The following is a 20,885-nucleotide window of genomic DNA, read 5'->3' as shown; positions in this document are numbered from 1 at the left end:
TCAATCCAGTGCCAAAAATCGATGGCCACTTGGCGGTTAGACGGACGGACGGACGGATGTCATCTACACTGATTTGTCTGTGGCGTTTGACAAAATCAGTCATGCTTAGCAATAGTATGCAAAATCTCGTTATCACCGGCAGTGTTTTGCGCTGATTCAGTTCGGACCTTGTAGGTCACAAACTGGTTGGGACAGCTGTGGGTTTTCAATTAAATGCGTTTCCAGCTCCGTCTGAAATCCCACAAGGTAGTCACGATGGACCGTTAATATTACTGCTGTATTTCAACGATGTCAACTACGTTCATAGAAAGCCCTCGTTTAAGCCAATCTGAAAATTTACTTGCGGATTCCCTTCAAGGTTGATACAATTTGTTTTCAACGAGAACTTGACACCTACATGAATTGGTACAACTTGAACTGCGCGCCCGTCAATCCTGGAAAAAATGTCCCATTATTTCTTCAGCTCGTATAGTATTCGTCAACCTATGATTTTTAACTACACGTTCCATTATATAAGTTTCATTGTACGTGTCGACCAGTCGAAGAACCATTTCGGCGTTATTGCGAACAGTAAGTTATCATACAAACGACACCTACATTGTAAGCAAAGCATCCAAAGGTTTAGGATTTGTCCGTCGTATTGCTAACAGTTTCACCAACGTGTATAACCTTAAAGCATTATACTACTCACACATCCGTATGACTCTTGAATAATTTTCCACAGTTACGGCAGCCAATCATTATCCAAGTGCTAATGTGGGACTGTGGAGGACTTTAAACAGTGCAGTGCACGATAATCTTCAGGCGAGACAAGAGGTTGCACAGTGGTTCAAAAGGGCGAAAAGTGGAATTATTTTCCTAGCGTCTTTTGCTCTCATTTTATCATTAAGGGTCTCCAGTACTTTTATTCGTATGAATACCCCCCCTAATCTACAAGTGTCAAAAGTTTTTTTTTTGATTATAGTCACTTTAACAGCTTGTGTCATCCGTGACTTCTGCGGGGTTGGGATTCTAACCCGGGTCCTCGGCGTGAGGGGCGTGAATGCTAACCACTACGCCGGGTTTGACCCCTATGTGTCAAAAGTTAGTCATCCCTTACTATAATTAAAATAAAAAAATAACTTTTTTCGGTTAAAAAATATAGGCATAATTTCTTCGGCAAAGTTGTAAATAATATAAAAACAAGCAACTTTGCTGAAGAAATAAAATTTCTATCTCTACCGAGTGCAGAGCTATAGAGCTTTTTTTGAAACTTCTTTAAAAATTGGTGTTTCATACTAAACTTTGTTAGTTGCATTTTACAATAATACATTATGCTAGGCAATTATCGAAGCGGGGGCAATCCCGATGTAATGGTTAGCACTGTCGCCTCTCACGCCAAGCACCTGGGTTCAAATCCCAACTCCGCAGAAGTCACAAACGACCTAAGCTGTTAAGGTGACTATAATCAAACGAAGCACTCAAAACACACGTTTTTGTGAAAGCCGGCAAATCTCATGTAACTTTACTTGCTAAGTTATCACATATTCCAGTTTTACTTTTCCATAGCTTCACGAGCCTATGGGATGAAATGGGGAGTTGATTTATGAAATCAATATTTCACCTTAAAGCTAGGGTCGAGCACTATAAACTTGTATAGGAGCCGCTTGTCCTGAACCACCCATATAAGAGTACGGCAAGCATATGTTTTATGTGTTTTGCGTTCGCTCTAGGCTCAATGCTCGTCCACTTTTTTGTTTTAGTCGATAGAGACATGGTTTCTTTGGCAAAGTTGTAGAAAATATAAAGGCAAACTACTTTGCTAAAGAAATGACATTTCTATCTCTATCGAGTGCAGAGTTATAGAGTATTTTCTTTTGACACGTTTAGATTATAGGAGGTATTCAAACGAACAAGAATGCTGAAGACCCTAAATGTTAAAATGTTTTGCTCTCAAAAGATGCTAGGAATTAAAATCCACTTTACGCCCTTTTGGACCACTGTGGGTTGGTACCGTAGGCCCTGGAACCCACCACCATAAACAACCAGAACCAATATCCTAATCGGAATAAATCAATGCGGCGAATCCGGACTGTGAATTGGAAACTCGGGACGTGAAACTACCAATCTCACAACATCCAAGAAAGCACTCGTGAGTGCTCTCCGTCGTATTCAAGAGTCGCAAGTTCGACGACGTAGCGTTACAAAAGGCGTTCCGGAAGAGCTCAATAACAGGCACGTCCAGGGAATAGCAGACCAGGGATCTACCAGAGCTGCGGCCAGCGTTGCCACAAGTACAGATTTTTGTGTGTCCATAAATTTGGGGCCCATAAATTATTTTAATTCCTGTGAATTCTGGGTCTACTAAAGTTCCTGAATTTAAAAGTAATCTATAAACTATTTATGTTATATAAGACTGAAAAAATAAAATACTCCGGAGAAAATGGCAGGTTCCCAAATTTATGCATGGACAAAAATCTGTACTTGAGGAAAGGCTGGCTGCGGCAGTGCACACAAATACAGTTACAGCTTTCATAGTGATGTGGTCAATCAGTCCTCGAATGCGCAGGTTGAGACTCAAGGGCCGATTCTTCAACATAAGCATCATCAATGTGCGCAGTCCCGATGGTGACAAGGAGAAGCGCAGTTGGAGTACGAATATGACCACTGCCTAAAACGTGACATCAAGATCGTCTCCGGAAATTTTAACACCTGAGTCGGTCAGAAGGAGAAATACGATCCGATGATTTTAGAATTCAGCACCAACGAAAAGGCTCTTTAATATTACCGTCTTCAACAACAGAACCGTACCTAACACCTCTTTACTACCACAAACCTCCACACAAGTACACCTGTAGATCACTAAATCAGTCAGAAACACGGATCGATCACGTTTTTATCGACTGCCGGTACTTCTCAGACTTCTTTGACGTATGATCTAGATACTACTTAGCCTCGACTAGAAACACTACCTGGTGATGGTTACGAGATACGCCCAAAATTCTCCGTCGAGAAACTATCGTCGACGTCGTTGAAAACCACGTGCATTCACTCGAAGCTGCGTTGTTGGAAGAGCTGGACGAAGCCCCTCCAAGAACTCTTGGAACACTGTCAAAACAGCCATTAACAGTGTAACACAAAACTCCCTTAGGCTCATGAAATGCAATCAGCCAAATAACAAGTATGACGACGAATGTAGGAAGCTGACGTTTGTGAAGTACGAGTACAAAGAGCACGCGCTCACCGGTGCAGAGGAGAGATTCGTCAACAACGATACACGGAGATTCTGCAAAACGGAGAAGCGCAGCAAATTTCCCATGCCTGTGATGCGCAATGATAGTGTTGGCAAGATGGTTACTGACAAAACTGCGGAAGCAGCCAAGTGGCTGGAGCACTTCGAGACGCTATTGAATGGAGAGGTAATCACAGAGCTCAGGAGGAACAGAATAAGATTTGTGGGCGATGCCCAGCCTATGGGGCCGCCAACACAGGTAAAGAAAGCAATCAGGGAGCTGGAAAACGCAAAAGGTCGCTGGGAAGGACGGTATCCCGGCCGAACTTCCAAAAGCAGGGATGGACCGGCTGTATGAGGCAATCCACAGGATCTGGGAGGAAGAACAAATTACGGAGGAGTGGTTGGATGGCCTCGCCCTTTTTTAAGAAAGGACATTGACTTGAGTGAAAAAACTATCTATAAAGTGCACTCCCGTATCCTGTTTTGTAGACTGAGACCGTTAGCGGAGTCCTTCCTTCCAAGCTGTACAACAGAAGAGTACCAAGTTGGTTTCCGTGAAGATCGCTACACGACGGATCAGATGTTTACCCTACGTCAGTTACTAGACAAGTTCCGAGAATACAACTTGCAGGCTCATCAACTGTTTGTGCACTTTAAGGTGGTGTACGATTCAGTCAAACGAAATGAGCTTCGGCAGGTAAATGCTAATGATAAGGTTTTCTGATGAAACTAGTCGTACGACGTTAGATCTTGGATCATGTGTTAGATAGTCAAAATCATGTGTTAGATAGGCGGGTAAGAGCCCAGCCGCTTTCGTGACATTGGATAGACTAAAGCATGGGGATGCGCTCTCTAACCTGTTATTTAGCATTGCTTTAGAAGGTGCAATACGAAGAGCAAACGTAGAGAGGAACGGGACTATCACCACGAAATCTCACACGCTTGTTGGTAGAGCAGTGAAAGAGACCTTTAGGTCTTTTCAATGGGTAGCATCAAGACTGGGACCTATCATTAACACTACGAAAACGAAGTACTAGGAACCTGGTTGCTGGCAGAGAGCGTGGCACTCCAAATAGTGTTGGTGCCGAGATGGAACTGGATGGGAAACGATATGAAGTAGTTGAGGAATTCATATACCTTGGTACGATCGTGACATGTAATAACGATGTAAGCCACGAAGTGAAACGACGAATTGCGAATGGGGCTTTCTACGGATCACGTAACCAGCAGAAGTCCCGTAGTTTGCAAATTTGCACAAAACTGGCACTCTATAGAACACTAATCATCCCGGTTCATTCAGCAGAAAACCAGGAGGAGGCCACAGATTTCGAGGCAGACCCCGCACCAGATGGATTTGCACAATCGAGGACGATGCACAGCCAGTTGGTGTTCGAGGGGATTGGAGAACGGCAGCCTAGGCATTCAGTTAATAACAGGCAGCTGAAATCAAGCTTTGCAATGAAAGCTATACGAGAATCCTGATTGTAATGACACCGAAATTAAATTGAGAACGGCATTCTTAGAGTGAGAAATTAAAGTATTCACAAACCGCAACGATCTTTCAACGATTTAGGCATATTATTAGTCACGCAGAAATAATATCTAATCCGTAACAAATTGACCCATAATTGTTACAGTGCGAACAATTCGATTAACCAGCTTGTTTTGGAACAATCACGGTTTGTGACAGTGAATTAAATAACCTTTAAATCTATCTTTTAATCCTTTAAGCTGTTATTGTGTTTGATTTATTTGTTTGCTATAATTCCAACATGCCTTAGCAGCAGTAAAAAGTTTCCACTATAAAGTGGCATCAAAGCTCCAAACGACAAAAAGCTTCTCACTTCCTCTCGTTGATGTCGGCATTCCACACACTAACGCTTTCGTCGCTTTTAAGCTTACCGCGAATCGACTCGCACCGTTCGGAATCGTCTTGCATCTCTTCGGGGCAAGCTAGGGTAAAATGACGCCACAGGCAGTAGCCAAAGTGGAAACCCTCCGGATTGCACTTTCCACTCTCGTCGGAGTGTTTCTCGTGTTCCGCTTCGGCATAGTCGAAGCACTCCTTAATGAAATCGTCCAGCAGAGGAGTTTTCCACTCGGCAACGCTGAAATGTTGCTTCAAAGCTTTGGCTAGATCCTCATGCAACAGGTCACCCTTCTCGTCGGCCAATGCGTGCTTTTTCGTAATGCACTCGATTAAACATACGAGAGTTTCACGATTTTTCAACAATTCTTCCTCTATATGAAAATTTTATTTACTATATTTTATTAGAAAGATTTTGCTTGGCATCACATTACCTGACATTTCGGTGATGCCCATTTCTTCGGCACACTGACGTCTTACTGAAACAACTTTTTCGTGATTAACCGAGTCTTCAAACCCATCATTACAGCAACGAGAATGATGGCTTCGTTTGGCACGAACTGCAGCAGATGTTTCATTGCATGGTGATCCCAAGCTGTAGCTGATTTCAAGAATAAAAATTACAAAACCTACAAATGCCAGTTGATTCATTGTTGGTGCCCAGCAGTTCAAGCGATTAAACACGACTAACCTGAAGAACCTTTTCTCAGCAAGTTTTATATATACTATCGAAGGAAAATAGATCTATCACCACCGATAGTTTTGAGAAATTCGTTGATTGCGATTAGTTCTGCGATACGAAGAACAGATAATAGTTGTCACAATAGGCTATTTAGAAAATAATTACATTTTTCACTAGTTTGTGTGCATAGGCAGACCCGGTTAAGTACTTCCTGCACTGAACTGCAGTACAGCTCAGGTGACAAATGTGTAACCACGCCGGCGATTACGGCGTGGATAAAAATTCAATCTCACGTGGCTTACAGCTTGTTGTTCTGCCTCTCAGACAGACGGTTAATCTGACGCTTTACGCTTTACAATTTAATTTACAATTTACGAATTACGCTTTACAATTTAGTCTTCTATATTCAAAACAACAACAAAGTACAACAAAGTACAACAAAGTTTTATTTTTACATCCTTCTCGTGGTTCATACCTCTTAAATCCAAAATTAACTATACCTACAGTCGAAGGTTTTTATAAATATGCTTGAATTTGCTAGAAATACGGATAAAAGACAAATTAAAAATAATTGTGCTGAATCGTGGGTTGCAAATTATTAATTTTGATTATTAAACTATTTCGCCGAATTGCAAATCTCTACAAAAATCAAGGTATGTAAGTATAAATAAATGAAAAATCTGCATTCGACGATTAAATTGCTGAATTGGATTATTCTTCATTCCGATTTCGGTGATTTGTATAAAATTTACACTGTTGTATTTGGATATGCATCCAAATATTTGATAGGTATCAAAAGACACATCTAGTAACTTCATTTAAGGACTTAGGAAAACTTAGGAAAAAAATTCTTTAAATCATTTCAAAACTGCAGGTAAAACTATAGCATCGTATTGCTTACTAGTAGTAAATTTAGACTAATTATTTATCGATCCATGAGAGCTTCACCGAGTCAGAGATCTCTTATAAAGTAACTACTACATCATCATATCCTTCTCATAATCCCAAGCAACTATGAGAACAATGAGCGTGGTCAGCAACAATGATTTGCAGTCATACACTGGAATAACAGTTTTTCCCAAGCGCGGTTCATCACACAATCTCAGTGAGAATTGAGGATCAACGCATATTGGGTTTGAGTCAATAGAATCCTGAGTGAATGGATAATCTATCTAGTTATTTATATAAGAGGCTTGTCTGTAGCCAAAACCAGGTCTCTGACAGGACATCATAGGAGGCTTATCGGTAACTAAAAACAGACCCCTGCCAAGATGTCATGCTTTAGTAACAGTGGGTTCTATTGTTAGTCACCTCACTGGTCGACTGCTGGACTACTCGATTTCTCAACTGATCGACTAGACTGCTCGACAGAACTGTTCAAGTGCTCGACTGGACTGTTCGATTCGACTGCGACTCAACTGCTCGATTAAACTGCTCAACTAAATTACTCGATTCAACTGCTCGACTGGACTACTCGACTCAACTGCTCGAATCAACTGTTCGACTGGCCTGCACGACTCGCTTGCTCGCTTTGACCGCTCGACTTAACTGCTCGACTCGATTGCTCGCCGTGATATCAACGTACCAACGTAAGATCTTCGCATGCCGTGATGCAAATAAATTTAATATAAAGCTCAAAGAACTAACACAAAGATTAAACATCTTCACAAACACTAGCAAATGGAATATATCCACAGTTTTCTTGACAGGCATTTACATTCGGGCTCAACTAGTAGATAAATAAAACCCTAAACTGGCAGGCAAAAATGGGATTCATCCTATAGTAAAAATAATAAGTAGTGTGTCCTACTTATAAGTTTGGGCCCATCTATTCTTACGTTAGAAAGAGAAAAACAGTTTGAGTGGATACAGAGCACAAAACTTGAACGAAAAAAGATCTTGAACCTATTATTGATTACTTTATCTTAAATTCACTATTAGAACGTAAGAAAACGCATCATATCATATCTTTCCTGAAAGGATTAAACTTTATGGACAGCTGAACAGTTTGCAGAGAATATTTATCAACAAAAACGGCCAACAATAGATCACTACCGTCATTTACCCTCTTCTCTATCTCAGCTTCAAAGTTGTTTTTGACTTATTTATTCCTACCGTCCTGTTTTCACAAATTAGCATGTCCCAGTAGGGTAATGGAGGTCTTTTGGACCATGCGTTACTCGGTCTCTGTATTGGACAACCACGGCAAAATCAAATGGAGTGGTGCAAAATAGAGACCGCGTATCGCATGGTCCAAGATACCTCCAATACCCTATGCGTACCGAGAGAACTCAGGATACGAGTTTTTATTACGAAGTCTGTCTGTCCCAAATGGATACTTACTTTCGGGGGGACTCCCCAAAAAACATGCCACAATATAACGGAACGGACCGCGCACGTTTGTCTCATGTTCCATGTGGAGGCATCAAAATCAACCATCAGCTTGTTTATTTGGGGACTCCCAAACGGGTTTTCTTTTATCTTAGCATCTAATAAAGATGCAAATATAGATTTTAGCGAGCGCCGCGGTAATATGATATAGGTGTATGCCCGAAATGAAAAAAATATACGCACGTGCGGTTTGCGAAAGTATCTAGTTTGATGACCTCTCTCTCGCTAAAAAAAGTGGTAACGCCAAATGGTTCTGATTCTTAGTAAAAATTTGAGTCCGATTTTCGAATTTTTTGTTCTGAAGCACAAGAGAATGTCCGCTTTAAATGCGACATTTTTTCCATTTTCTTGGAATTAACACAGTTGAAGCACAACTAATGATTTTATAATTTATATTTCAAATTCAACCTCCCGCTTCTTTAGCCAATCGTTATAAAGGGTGACTGCTCAATTAACTAAATGTTATCTGCTATGCCGTCAAATAAAATGCAAATATCTTGGCTATAAAAATGTTAACTACCCCGACATGCATAAGAATATTTTTTCTCTTTTATGGTTTATCGATATAGAACAATTAATAAGTTATTTTATAACCGATTACTTCCGATAAATATTTTTTTTACCAAAACTCACCAGTTGATTCGCGTGCAGTTTATAAATAGAGCTTTTTGATCCTTCCATTTGTTTTTAAAAGCTGCATGCAAATGATTTGAAATAAGCTAAATAATAAATTTTATTTAGTCATACATACGCGAAGCATACGTACGTTCCGCGTAAAACAACCATAAATTCCTAAATGCGCGTAAAATCAAGCAAATAGAACAATTGCGTAAATTCCTAAAATGGCTTCAAAAATCGCGCAAATTGCAAAATTCGTGTGAAAAACACCACCTAAGTTCCAAAATCGGCGAAAAAACACGTGAATTCCGAAATTCGCATAAAATAATTCAAAGTAAAAATAATTGAAAGCGCAAATTCCAAAACCCGCGTGAAAGCTATGTGTAAAATTGATGTATAGAACACATTCACTCTAAAATCGGAAAATAGAGTTAAAAAGTCGGGTAAATTCCGGAAATCGTGCTAAAACCGTCGAAATAACGAAATTTGTTTTAAGATAGTTAAAAAACGCCTTTAGTGTATTCCAGATTCAAATCCAATTTCTTCCAACCACAGCACAGTGGTCCAAAATCGAAATTTGTTTTTTTAGACAGAATATAGTACTTTCCTATAAAAGTTATTTGGTTTGCTTGATAATGCACGAAAATATTTTTTTTTTTTTGAATAGGGAGAATTTGTTTTCTTAAATGTTTTATGACTCATGCATCTTAGCGACAAACAGTCTTAAGAGAAAATGTGTATTTTAGCAAACTGAATAACTTAGTAATTTGGAAGTAATAAAAAAATCGTATGCAAAGTTTATTGAGCATAATATATTTTTAAGTGCACCTTTTAAACAAATCGTTATATTTCGCAACCAGTAATCTAATTCCAAATCCAATTTTAAATCCATTTCAAGTCCAATTCTAAGGCTAATTTTAGTCAAATTTCAAGTTCAATTTCAGGTCCATTTCAGTGATCAATTTTATGTAAAATTTCAACTCTGATTTCAAGCTTAATGTAAAATCTAATTTCAAGTCCGATCTCGATTCCAATTTAAAGAAACATTTTAAGATTTCGCTTATTTTCTGCTTTAGCTCCGATGTGACGTCAAATTTCAAGTTCAATTTAATGTCCCATTTTAAATCGCTATTCAAATCTAATTTAATTCCAGTTTCTACTCCGATTTTATATCCAACTAGCTGAGTGCCCGATCTTTCTCGGGGAGCCTTTGCCTCACAGCCATTTGTACATCGGTTATTGTAACCGAAATGCTTATAATGCAAAAATACAACGCTTGTTTCTCTTTCGGACGTTTCTCTCCGTTTGTCAGCTCCCCCTCTTTTGTCTACCCGGCCACCTGCACACCTGTTTTCTTTACGGAACCCTATAAAGAAAGAAAAACAAAGCCATTTTTTCCTATTTGCACTTTCCGCTTTTAACAATGACCACCCCACCCATAGGAAATGAATAGTTTTGTTATTGTACTTTTCTAAACACAGCTTTTTATTTATTTATTAGTTTAGTATTACATGCTATCCTAATAAAAAAAGTAGAAGGTGCAACAGTGTTTCTTTCATGGATACAACAAACCTGTCATTCCTTTCATCTCATCTTTTAGTGTCACCACCTGGAGCAAGTATGCACAAATTATTGGCTAAGCCAGTGATGCCCAGGCATAGGCATGGTGCGGGCCAAATGAGATCGCCCCATGATGTCGCGGGCCGCAAATTCCTCTGGCCATTTCCGCGCATAACAAAATGCAAAATATGCGGCAATAAAAACCATTTTCTGGGAATTACCACAAGATTTAAACCGGAAATTATTCGGAACTACTAAATGCACGAGGCATAACGGCTGATTTGAGTGACGCCTGTGTCATCAAAAAAATTACTCATAAGTGCACCATCTTTCAAATCAGTCCGCGGGCCGCACAAAACATCTTGAAGGGCCGCATGCGGCCCGCGGGCCGCAGTTTGGCCATCACTGGGCTAAGCCCACTTTGGAGCATGCAACATAAAGTTTACCATGGGAAAAACATGATGTTCTCAGATGAACTCCACGCTGTTTGAATGATTGCCCCTGTGACTCAAACGGAGTAAGCCAACAACAATTAGTACTAATGATCGAACCCTTTTTATGCAGGGCACTTTAATTCGGTGCATAATTACGCTTGACAAATCTACAGCTGCGGGCATTGCAGCTTAGTGTTTCGTATTCTGATTTTGTCTATTATACGGATAAATTGTTACAGTCATATGGGCGCTACCTACTCCCCCATTCTTGTCAGCAACCTCCGGTCAACAGCTCCTCCTTTTGTCCTACCGTCACTTATGGGAGAACCGTCCAAACAGCTCGTAAGTCAAAGAACATGTGTGCCAAGTTTGATGAAGCTTCGGAGTTATGGCCTCCTCCAGCTATTAGGAAATCTCCCCCCCCCCTTTTTGTTGACCCCCCAGCGCTGATTCTCTTATGTCAAGGAACATGTGTGCGAAGTTTGATAAAGAACGGTCAAGGTGTTTCGGAGTTATGGGCTCCCCCCCTATTATGAACCCCCTCCCCCCTATTAGGGACCCTCCCCCACCTTTTTGTTGACCCCTCAGCGCTGATTCTCTTATGTCAAGGAACATGTATGTCTAGTTTGATGAAGAACGGTCAAGGCGTTTCGGAGTTAAGAGCTCCCCCCCCCTGTTATGAACCCCTCTCTCTTTTGTCAACCCCCCAGTGCTGATTCTATTATATCAAGGAACATGTGTGCCAAGTTTGGTGGAGATCAGTCAAGACGTTCTGGAGTTATGGTGGAACATACAAACAAACATACAAACATATTCACGCTCGATTTTATATATATAGATTTCAAATCTGATTTCAAGTGCATTTTCAACCCTATTTGCATGTGCTATTTCAATTCAGGTAGTTAAATTTAATCTGTCCAACTTCCCATTTCAAGTTAATTCAAGTCCTATTTCAAGTTAAGTTTAAATTTTCAAGGTAAAACTGTAAATGTAATGTCAAGCCCACTTTAAAAGTCCAACGTTCAATTTAATTTTAAATAAACGAAACACACTCTCTCTCTCTCGCTCTCTCTCTCTCTTTCTCTTCTCTCTATTTCTCTTTGTTTCTTTTTCTCTTTATCTCTCTTTCTTTCTTTTTCTCTTTATCTCTCTTTTTTTCTTTCTCTCTTGCTCTCCGCTCACTCTCTCATTTTCTCACAATCTCTCACTCACTCACTCTTTCTAACTCGGTCACTCTCTCTCACTCACTCACTCTCGCCCTCGGTCTCTCTCGCAACCATCCAAATAAATCTGAAATTAAATAAAAAAGGAAACTTTTTAAAAATGAATTCTACTATTTATATTTATTATTTACTAGCTGACCCGACAAACTTCGTATTGCCACAAATTAACCTGTGTTGTACATAAATCATGAATCTCGGATGATCTTTGTCACTATCTCGAGTTTTGCAAGCCCCCCAGTGGGAGGCGCTTCCGACGGCGGGTCACCGGCAACACTCGCGACCGGCTCGTCCTGAATGATCTAGTGTTACTATAGATAGTTTTTGTGGTCTTGTTATTGATTAATGTTTTATGGAACAGTCTCGAATTTCTCGAGTTGGATTAGTTTTTGAGTTTCGCAAAAATTTCTGTTTTATTTGTATGAGAGTCCATATCCCCCTACCACAGGGGTGAGAGGTCTCTAACTATCATAAAATAAATTCAAGACTCAAAAATCTCCTACATGCTAAATTTGGTTCCATTTGCTTGATTAGTACTCAAATTATAAGGAAATTTGTATTTCATTTGTATGGGAGCCCACCCTCTTAAAAGGGAAAGGGGTCGTAATACACCACAGAAAAAAAATTCTGCCATCTAAAACTCTCACATGCCAAATTTGGTTCCATTTGCTTGATTAGTTCTAAAGTTATGAGCAAATTTGTATTTCGTTTGAATGGGAGTAAGAAGTCCTAATTCATAATGGGAAAAATGGTTGCCTCCAAAAACACCCACATGCCAAATATGGTTCCATTTGCTTGATTAGTTCTCGAATTATGAAATTTGTATTTCATTTGTGTAGAAGCCCCCCCTCTTGAAGTGTGGAAGGATCCTAATTCATCGTAGAAAATATTTTTGCCTCCAAAAACCTCCACATGCCGAATTTGGTTCTATTTGCTTGATTAGTTCTCGAGTTATGGGGAAATTTGTATTTCATTTGTATTGGAGCCCCCCCTCCTAATGTGGGAAGAGGTCCTAATTCATCACAGAAAAAATTCTTACCTCCAAAAACACCTACACGCCAAATTTGGTTCCATTTGCTGGATTAGTTCTCGAGTTATGAGGAAATTTGTATTTCGTTTGTATAGGACCCCCCTCCTAAAGTGGGGAGGGGTCCCAATTCATTATTGAAAAAAAAATTGTCTCCAAAAACACACATATGCCAAATTTGGTTCAATTCGCTTGATTAGTTCTCGAGTTATGAGGAAATTTGTATTTCATTTGTACAGGAGCCCCTCCTCTTAAAGTGGGGAGGGGTCCTAATTCACCATAGAAAATTTTCTTGCTCTCGAAAACCTTCACCTTCAAATTTGGTTGCATTTGCTTGATTAGTTCTCGAGTTATGACGAAATTTGTATGGAAGCCCCCCCGCTTAAAGGGGAGAGGAGTTATAATTCCTCTTATAAAGAGGGGAGGGGTCTCAATTCACCATAGAATAAATTCTTGTCACCAAAAAAAACACCCACATGCCAAATATTGTTCTATTTGATTGATTAGTTCTCGAGTTAGGAGGAAATTTGTATTTCATTTGTACAGGAGCCCCCCCTCTTAGAGTGGGGAGGGGTCCTAATTCACCGTAGAAAATTTTCCTGCCCTCGAAAACCTTCACATGCCAAATTTGGTTCCATTTGCTTGATTAGTTCTCGAGTTATGAGGAAATTTGTATGGAAGCCCCCCCTCTTAAAGGGGAGAGGAGTTACAATTCCCCTTATAAAGAGGGAGGGGTCTCAATTTACCATAGAATAAATTCTTGTCACCGAAAACACCCACATGCCAAATTTGGTTCTATTTGCTTGATTAGTTCTCGAGTTATGAGGAAATTTGTATTTAATTTGTATAGGAGCCCCCCCTCCTAAAGTGGGGAGAGGTTCTTATTCATCACAGAAAAAATTCTTGCCTCCAAAAACACCTACATGCCAAATTTGGTTCCATTTGCTGGATTAGCTCTCGAGTTATAAGGAAATTTGTATGGAAACCCCCCCTCTTAAAGGGGAGAGGAGTTATAATTCCCCTTATAAAGAGGGGAGGGGTCTCAAATTACCCTAGAATAAATTCTTGTCACCGAAAACACCCACATGCCAAATTTGGTTCTATTTACTTGATTAGTTCTCGAGTTATACAGAAATTTGTGTTTCATTTGTATGGGAGCCCCCCCTCTTAGTGGGGGGAGGGGTCTCTAACCATCACTCAAACCTTTCCTGGCCCCAAAAACCTCTACATGCAAATTTTCACGCCGATTGGTTCAGTAGTTTTTGATTCTATAAGGAACACAGGACAGACAGACAGACAGACAGACAGACAGACAGACAGACAGACAGACAGACAGACAGACAGACAGACAGACAGACAGACAGACAGACAGACAGACAGACAGACAGACAGACAGACAGACAGACAGACAGACAGACAGACAGACAGACAGACAGACAGACAGACAGACAGACAGACAGACAGACAGACAGACAGACAGACAGACAGACAGACAGACAGACAGACAGACAGACAGACAGACAGACAGACAGACAGACAGACAGACAGACAGACAGACAGACAGACAGACAGACAGACAGACAGACAGACAGACAGACAGACAGACAGACAGACAGACAGACAGACAGACAGACAGACAGACAGACAGACAGACAGACAGACAGACAGACAGACAGACAGACAGACAGACAGACAGACAGACAGACAGACAGACAGACAGACAGACAGACAGACAGACAGACAGACAGACAGACAGACAGACAGACAGACAGACAGACAGACAGACAGACAGACAGACAGACAGACAGACAGACAGACAGACAGACAGACAGACAGACAGACAGACAGACAGACAGACAGACAGACAGACAGACAGACAGACAGACAGACAGACAGACAGACAGACAGACAGACAGACAGACAGACAGACAGACAGACAGACAGACAGACAGACAGACAGACAGACAGACAGACAGACAGACAGACAGACAGACAGACAGACAGACAGACAGACAGACAGACAGACAGACAGACAGACAGACAGACAGACAGACAGACAGACAGACAGACAGACAGACAGACAGACAGACAGACAGACAGACAGACAGACAGACAGACAGACAGACAGACAGACAGACAGACAGACAGACAGACAGACAGACAGACAGACAGACAGACAGACAGACAGACAGACAGACAGACAGACAGACAGACAGACAGACAGACAGACAGACAGACAGACAGACAGACAGACAGACAGACAGACAGACAGACAGACAGACAGACAGACAGACAGACAGACAGACAGACAGACAGACAGACAGACAGACAGACAGACAGACAGACAGACAGACAGACAGACAGACAGACAGACAGACAGACAGACAGACAGACAGACAGACAGACAGACAGACAGACAGACAGACAGACAGACAGACAGACAGACAGACAGACAGACAGACAGACAGACAGACAGACAGACAGACAGACAGACAGACAGACAGACAGACAGACAGACAGACAGACAGACAGACAGACAGACAGACAGACAGACAGACAGACAGACAGACAGACAGACAGACAGACAGACAGACAGACAGACAGACAGACAGACAGACAGACAGACAGACAGACAGACAGACAGACAGACAGACAGACAGACAGACAGACAGACAGACAGACAGACAGACAGACAGACAGACAGACAGACAGACAGACAGACAGACAGACAGACAGACAGACAGACAGACAGACAGACAGACAGACAGACAGACAGACAGACAGACAGACAGACAGACAGACAGACAGACAGACAGACAGACAGACAGACAGACAGACAGACAGACAGACAGACAGACAGACAGACAGACAGACAGACAGACAGACAGACAGACAGACAGACAGACAGACAGACAGACAGACAGACAGACAGACAGACAGACAGACAGACAGACAGACAGACAGACAGACAGACAGACAGACAGACAGACAGACAGACAGACAGACAGACAGACAGACAGACAGACAGACAGACAGACAGACAGACAGACAGACAGACAGACAGACAGACAGACAGACAGACAGACAGACAGACAGACAGACAGACAGACAGACAGACAGACAGACAGACAGACAGACAGACAGACAGACAGACAGACAGACAGACAGACAGACAGACAGACAGACAGACAGACAGACAGACAGACAGACAGACAGACAGACAGACAGACAGACAGACAGACAGACAGACAGACAGACAGACAGACAGACAGACAGACAGACAGACAGACAGACAGACAGACAGACAGACAGACAGACAGACAGACAGACAGACAGACAGACAGACAGACAGACAGACAGACAGACAGACAGACAGACAGACAGACAGACAGACAGACAGACAGACAGACAGACAGACAGACAGACAGACAGACAGACAGACAGACAGACAGACAGACAGACAGACAGACAGACAGACAGACAGACAGACAGACAGACAGACAGACAGACAGACAGACAGACAGACAGACAGACAGACAGACAGACAGACAGACAGACAGACAGACAGACAGACAGACAGACAGACAGACAGACAGACAGACAGACAGACAGACAGACAGACAGACAGACAGACAGACAGACAGACAGACAGACAGACAGACAGACAGACAGACAGACAGACAGACAGACAGACAGACAGACAGACAGACAGACAGACAGACAGACAGACAGACAGACAGACAGACAGACAGACAGACAGACAGACAGACAGACAGACAGACAGACAGACAGACAGACAGACAGACAGACAGACAGACAGACAGACAGACAGACAGACAGACAGACAGACAGACAGACAGACAGACAGACAGACAGACAGACAGACAGACAGACAGACAGACAGAAATCCTTCTTTATAGGTATAGATGAATTTGTAAAATCAGTTTTTCTATTTTTGCTCTTTTTGTAATTGTTGTATGAGTTTTTCATGTACTACAAAATTGTACAAATAGTAAAAATACACAACTTTACTGAAAATAGTATACCGCTATGTTTGCTTGTTTAGGAACTGTGGAACTTTGAGTTTAAAAAATACCCTAATTTTGACTCCGAATTACTCGACTACCAGCAAACGGATACATTTTAAACATTTTAGATTTGCTGATAGTTTTGCTGCATACAGACACCATTTTTCCATATGAAGAAACAAGAGAAAATTCCAGCTGGGGCCAAACTCTGATACATCTCACATGCTGATTACTTCGTTTCTGTGATGTCAGTTTTTGCTGATCTATTTTCCCAACAATTTAAATTATGAATGCATTGAATAATTATCACATTTTGCTCATAATAAGTTTATTGAAGAATATACGTTAGTTAAACAACGATTTGTAATTTTATAACAATATGGCGTAGGAAAACCTACACGTGTTGTACAAAATATAATAGCGTGAGTAACCGAAGGTTAATAAAAATTGATGAAAATTATTCTAGAAAACTCTATTGATGTGAAGTCAAATAGAATGGCATTACAGGAAATTATGTTCAAAAGTTCAAGTTCAAAAACCTGTAAACCAGACCTTTACTAGGCAATGTATATTGAAGAATAAGATTTCCTCTTACAACTTACTTTTATTTGCACTTACTTAGATTAATAACAACCTACTTATCCTTACTCAGCAATTTCATGAAAAAAGGAACTATCAAAATTTAAAAGTGTTCCTATGTTGTTCAAATTTTGTAAGCTTATTCAATTTTCAAAAATTGTATGTAAACCAACGCACTACGCAACGTTAACCAATAGATGAATTATATTCCAAAGACGTGTCGATTTCTATCTCAAATAGCATGTAAGACCGTATAACAAAGATTCCTTTCACCACTAGGTGGATTAAATTGGGTTTTTTATGAGCGTCTTAGTGGACTGACGAATGATGAAGTCTACAAGTCGTAGGTGCAATGCGTATCTCTTTGAATAAAATTAATACCAAGTGGAATTTAATCGTGAAAAAGTTTTCTTTAATCTAATATTATTTTGTTTTATATGAATTCTATCATATCACAATTGCTCCCAGGCTTCGACAAACTCATTATTAGTATCTTATCGGTATTTAAGTTTTACCTGAATACTAATTCTACTTCTTTTACATTTTGATTGAACGATTTGATGTACATACACATAGCTTAATTTAAAGCATATTTCTAAATATAGTCTCATATCCATTGCTTGTACATTATTTTTCCACTATTTTTTATCAAAAACGGAGTTTATTTAAATTTTAAACGAAATTGAAGAAATATCAAGGCCAATTGAAGACAGCGAAATAAACTTGAGGTAATACACGCATATACTGAACAATTATATGCTAAAATTGACATAAAGATCTTATGTCAAATAAGAAATGCGTAACAATATCGAAAGATTGACTGGGAGAAACTCATATCTACAACAATAAAAAGTCCTTAGTAAAATGTCACTGAAATGTCACGTTCTCCAAAGCTTAGCTATAATCTTTCATCATAAAATTCTAAATCCTATTATAATTTTCAGTTTAGTTTTGTACTCCAATCGAAAAAGTGTTAAATGGCAATGTAGTAGATTTTTTTCGGAAAAATAAGGTAAGATAACATATTCTTGTAATTCGATTGGTATTTGGTATTAAATCTTGTGCATTGCCATAAATTGCCAAATATATTTTAAAGAAAATGTACAATTGATTGCCTGTTCGAAATAAGAAAGTGCCATTCCCGTGATTATTCCAATTAATAGAATGGAGATTTAAAACATGCCAAACTGGATCAGATGCGATAATTACAGAATATCTAATCCAAACGCATTCGTTGAAAGTATTCTCCTGACACAAGTAACGAGCTTTGGGTGATAGAACATGTATACATTTCCTTTGGCTCGTGGTAAATGCCTGGATAACAGCGCGCTCTTTCTCTCTGTAACTTGATCCCGGCTTTATGTATGGAAAATACCCCGAACGCTGAAACGTAAATAAACAACACCAACAAAGGAAAGGAGAAGAACATCCAAAGCCCGGCAAATTATAAACATAGGTAGGTACCGGCAAAACAACTCTGTCACACATATTCTACCGGTTTTATGCTCCTCGGCTAGTGCGAAAGCAAATCTTGCAAAATTTGCCGTCAAAATGATAATTAATTTATCGCCACACGACTCGAAACTCGATTTAATGATTCTTTTCATTTTAATGACTTTCCAAGCTAACTGTTGTTCTGTTTATCAATTCGATTCCCGGGCTTGAAGTTTGTTTTGCTACGTTTATGTGATTTGCACAAAAAAGTGGCTACTTGTGTTACTATTCTTTTGAGAAGGAAAACTACTGGCTTCGTAACCCTTATTTAACACTTTTGAATCTCATATTAGTGTGCCAGCCTCTACTAGGTGGTTACACCAAACGGCGGGCCTTGACGGTGAGGGCACTTCAGAAGGTGAAAACAGAAACTTGAATTCCCTTTTCAGTCCAGCAAGAATATCATCCAACCCGTTCGAAGAATCAATCAAACGGTAGAGATGATCAGCTGGATATCCAGAACGATGCCCCGGGACCGGGACGCTATATAAAGGCCTTGCGGAGTACGCACAGCACCCATTCGCACGTTTAGCTCCGATCGCGTGAGATCTATTTAGTTCGGAAATTTCTGCTGGATATAAGCTTTTTCAAACCAGAAAATGATTAAGCTAGTGATCGGTCTGTTGTTTTTCGGTTTAGTTGCAAGCTACGATTTCAAGGATCCGTTCTACAGTATGGCTTCAGTTTGTTTTTCTTCATGCAAAGCGTACTTATTGTGCCTATCGTTTTTCAGATGAGCTTCTGCTAGATGAACTTCTGGATAGTGACATGGTGACGATCGATCGGTTCAAGCGTGCCGCACCTGAAGCAACTGAAGACAAGTGTAAACGTCAGCATAACAGGCACAGATGTTGCAATGATCCTGCAAGCAGTGACAACGTGGAGCAGAAATCAGATATCAAAGATTTGAAAAAGCAGTGCTATGCGGAAGTTCGATCCAAGGATCGTACTGAGCGAGGTTTATTCGAATTTAAATAGTGTTTGACTTGATAATTTATAGAATAATTTTTATGAACAGGTATGTCGGACCCAGTGGACATGTTTTCTTGCGAAAAAATGAATCGTACCAAACAGGATATGATCTGCGCATCCGAATGCATTGGCCGAAAGAAGAACGTACTGGACGCGAAAGGCAACCTGTTGGAACCGTCCGTATTGATTCCATTTGTTAAGGAACACTTTGCATCTGACCCATGGCAAGAGCCCCTGGTTTCCGACTTCGTCGACACCTGCATGAAGGAAGTGGCAGAAAAGAATGCCAAACTGGCCCCCGAAGAAACACGCTGTAATCCATCTGCATCTTCGTTCAAATACTGCATGTGGCGACAGACCACCCTAGCATGCCCGAAAGAGATGCAGGAATCATCGAAGCGGTGCGATAGAGTACGCGAGAAGCTAGCCAACAAGGAACCAGTCGCCATGGACCCCACACCTGACTTCGATGATAATTAAGTGAAACAAATTCTGTGATTTTTTTTAAAGTCTGTTGGACAAAACGTTTAGAATACAATCCGTTCCATTCAAGGCATTTTATACGCTTCATAATGTTCTGATGTACTTGAAATTGAAATAAAAGAATAAAATGAGAAACTCAATCGAGAAAATGATCAGAAATTTAGTGTTATGCCAAACGACGTCTGCTTTGGTAATAACTTTCTTCACCTGGTATTATTTATTTATTTAATAAATTGGCTTTCCGTTTTACGACATGGGTAATGAACAAAATTTCTCCAATTCACTCTCGGCTGTTGACTGTCGTATTCAGATCTTA

At 40.4% G+C, this 20,885-nt stretch overlaps 2 protein-coding genes across 2 annotated transcripts; one reads left to right on the top strand and one right to left on the bottom strand.

Annotated features, from left to right (window-relative positions):
- Positions 1–5,054: 5,054 nt before the first annotated feature.
- Positions 5,055–5,732, bottom strand: LOC128735543 (uncharacterized). The gene is made up of 2 exons (XM_053830024.1): positions 5,516–5,732; positions 5,055–5,455 (listed from the first exon to the last, which is right to left on the bottom strand). The coding sequence occupies exons 1-2, from the start codon at positions 5,730–5,732 to the stop codon at positions 5,055–5,057; spliced, it is 618 nt and encodes a 205-aa protein (XP_053685999.1).
- A 13,981-nt stretch (positions 5,733–19,713) lies between these two features.
- On the top strand, positions 19,714–20,566 carry LOC128735542 (uncharacterized). The gene is made up of 3 exons (XM_053830023.1): positions 19,714–19,786; positions 19,848–20,072; positions 20,133–20,566. Exons 1-3 carry the CDS (start codon positions 19,714–19,716, stop codon positions 20,564–20,566), a joined length of 732 nt encoding a protein of 243 aa, XP_053685998.1.
- The last annotated feature ends 319 nt before the right edge of the window (positions 20,567–20,885 follow it).

Source organism: Sabethes cyaneus, chromosome 2 (genome assembly GCF_943734655.1).
Source record: "Sabethes cyaneus chromosome 2, idSabCyanKW18_F2, whole genome shotgun sequence".
Lineage (NCBI taxonomy): Eukaryota > Metazoa > Arthropoda > Insecta > Diptera > Culicidae > Sabethes > Sabethes cyaneus.
Note: the sequence above shows the minus strand (reverse complement) of the source record. Positions and strands in the feature narration are given on the sequence as shown.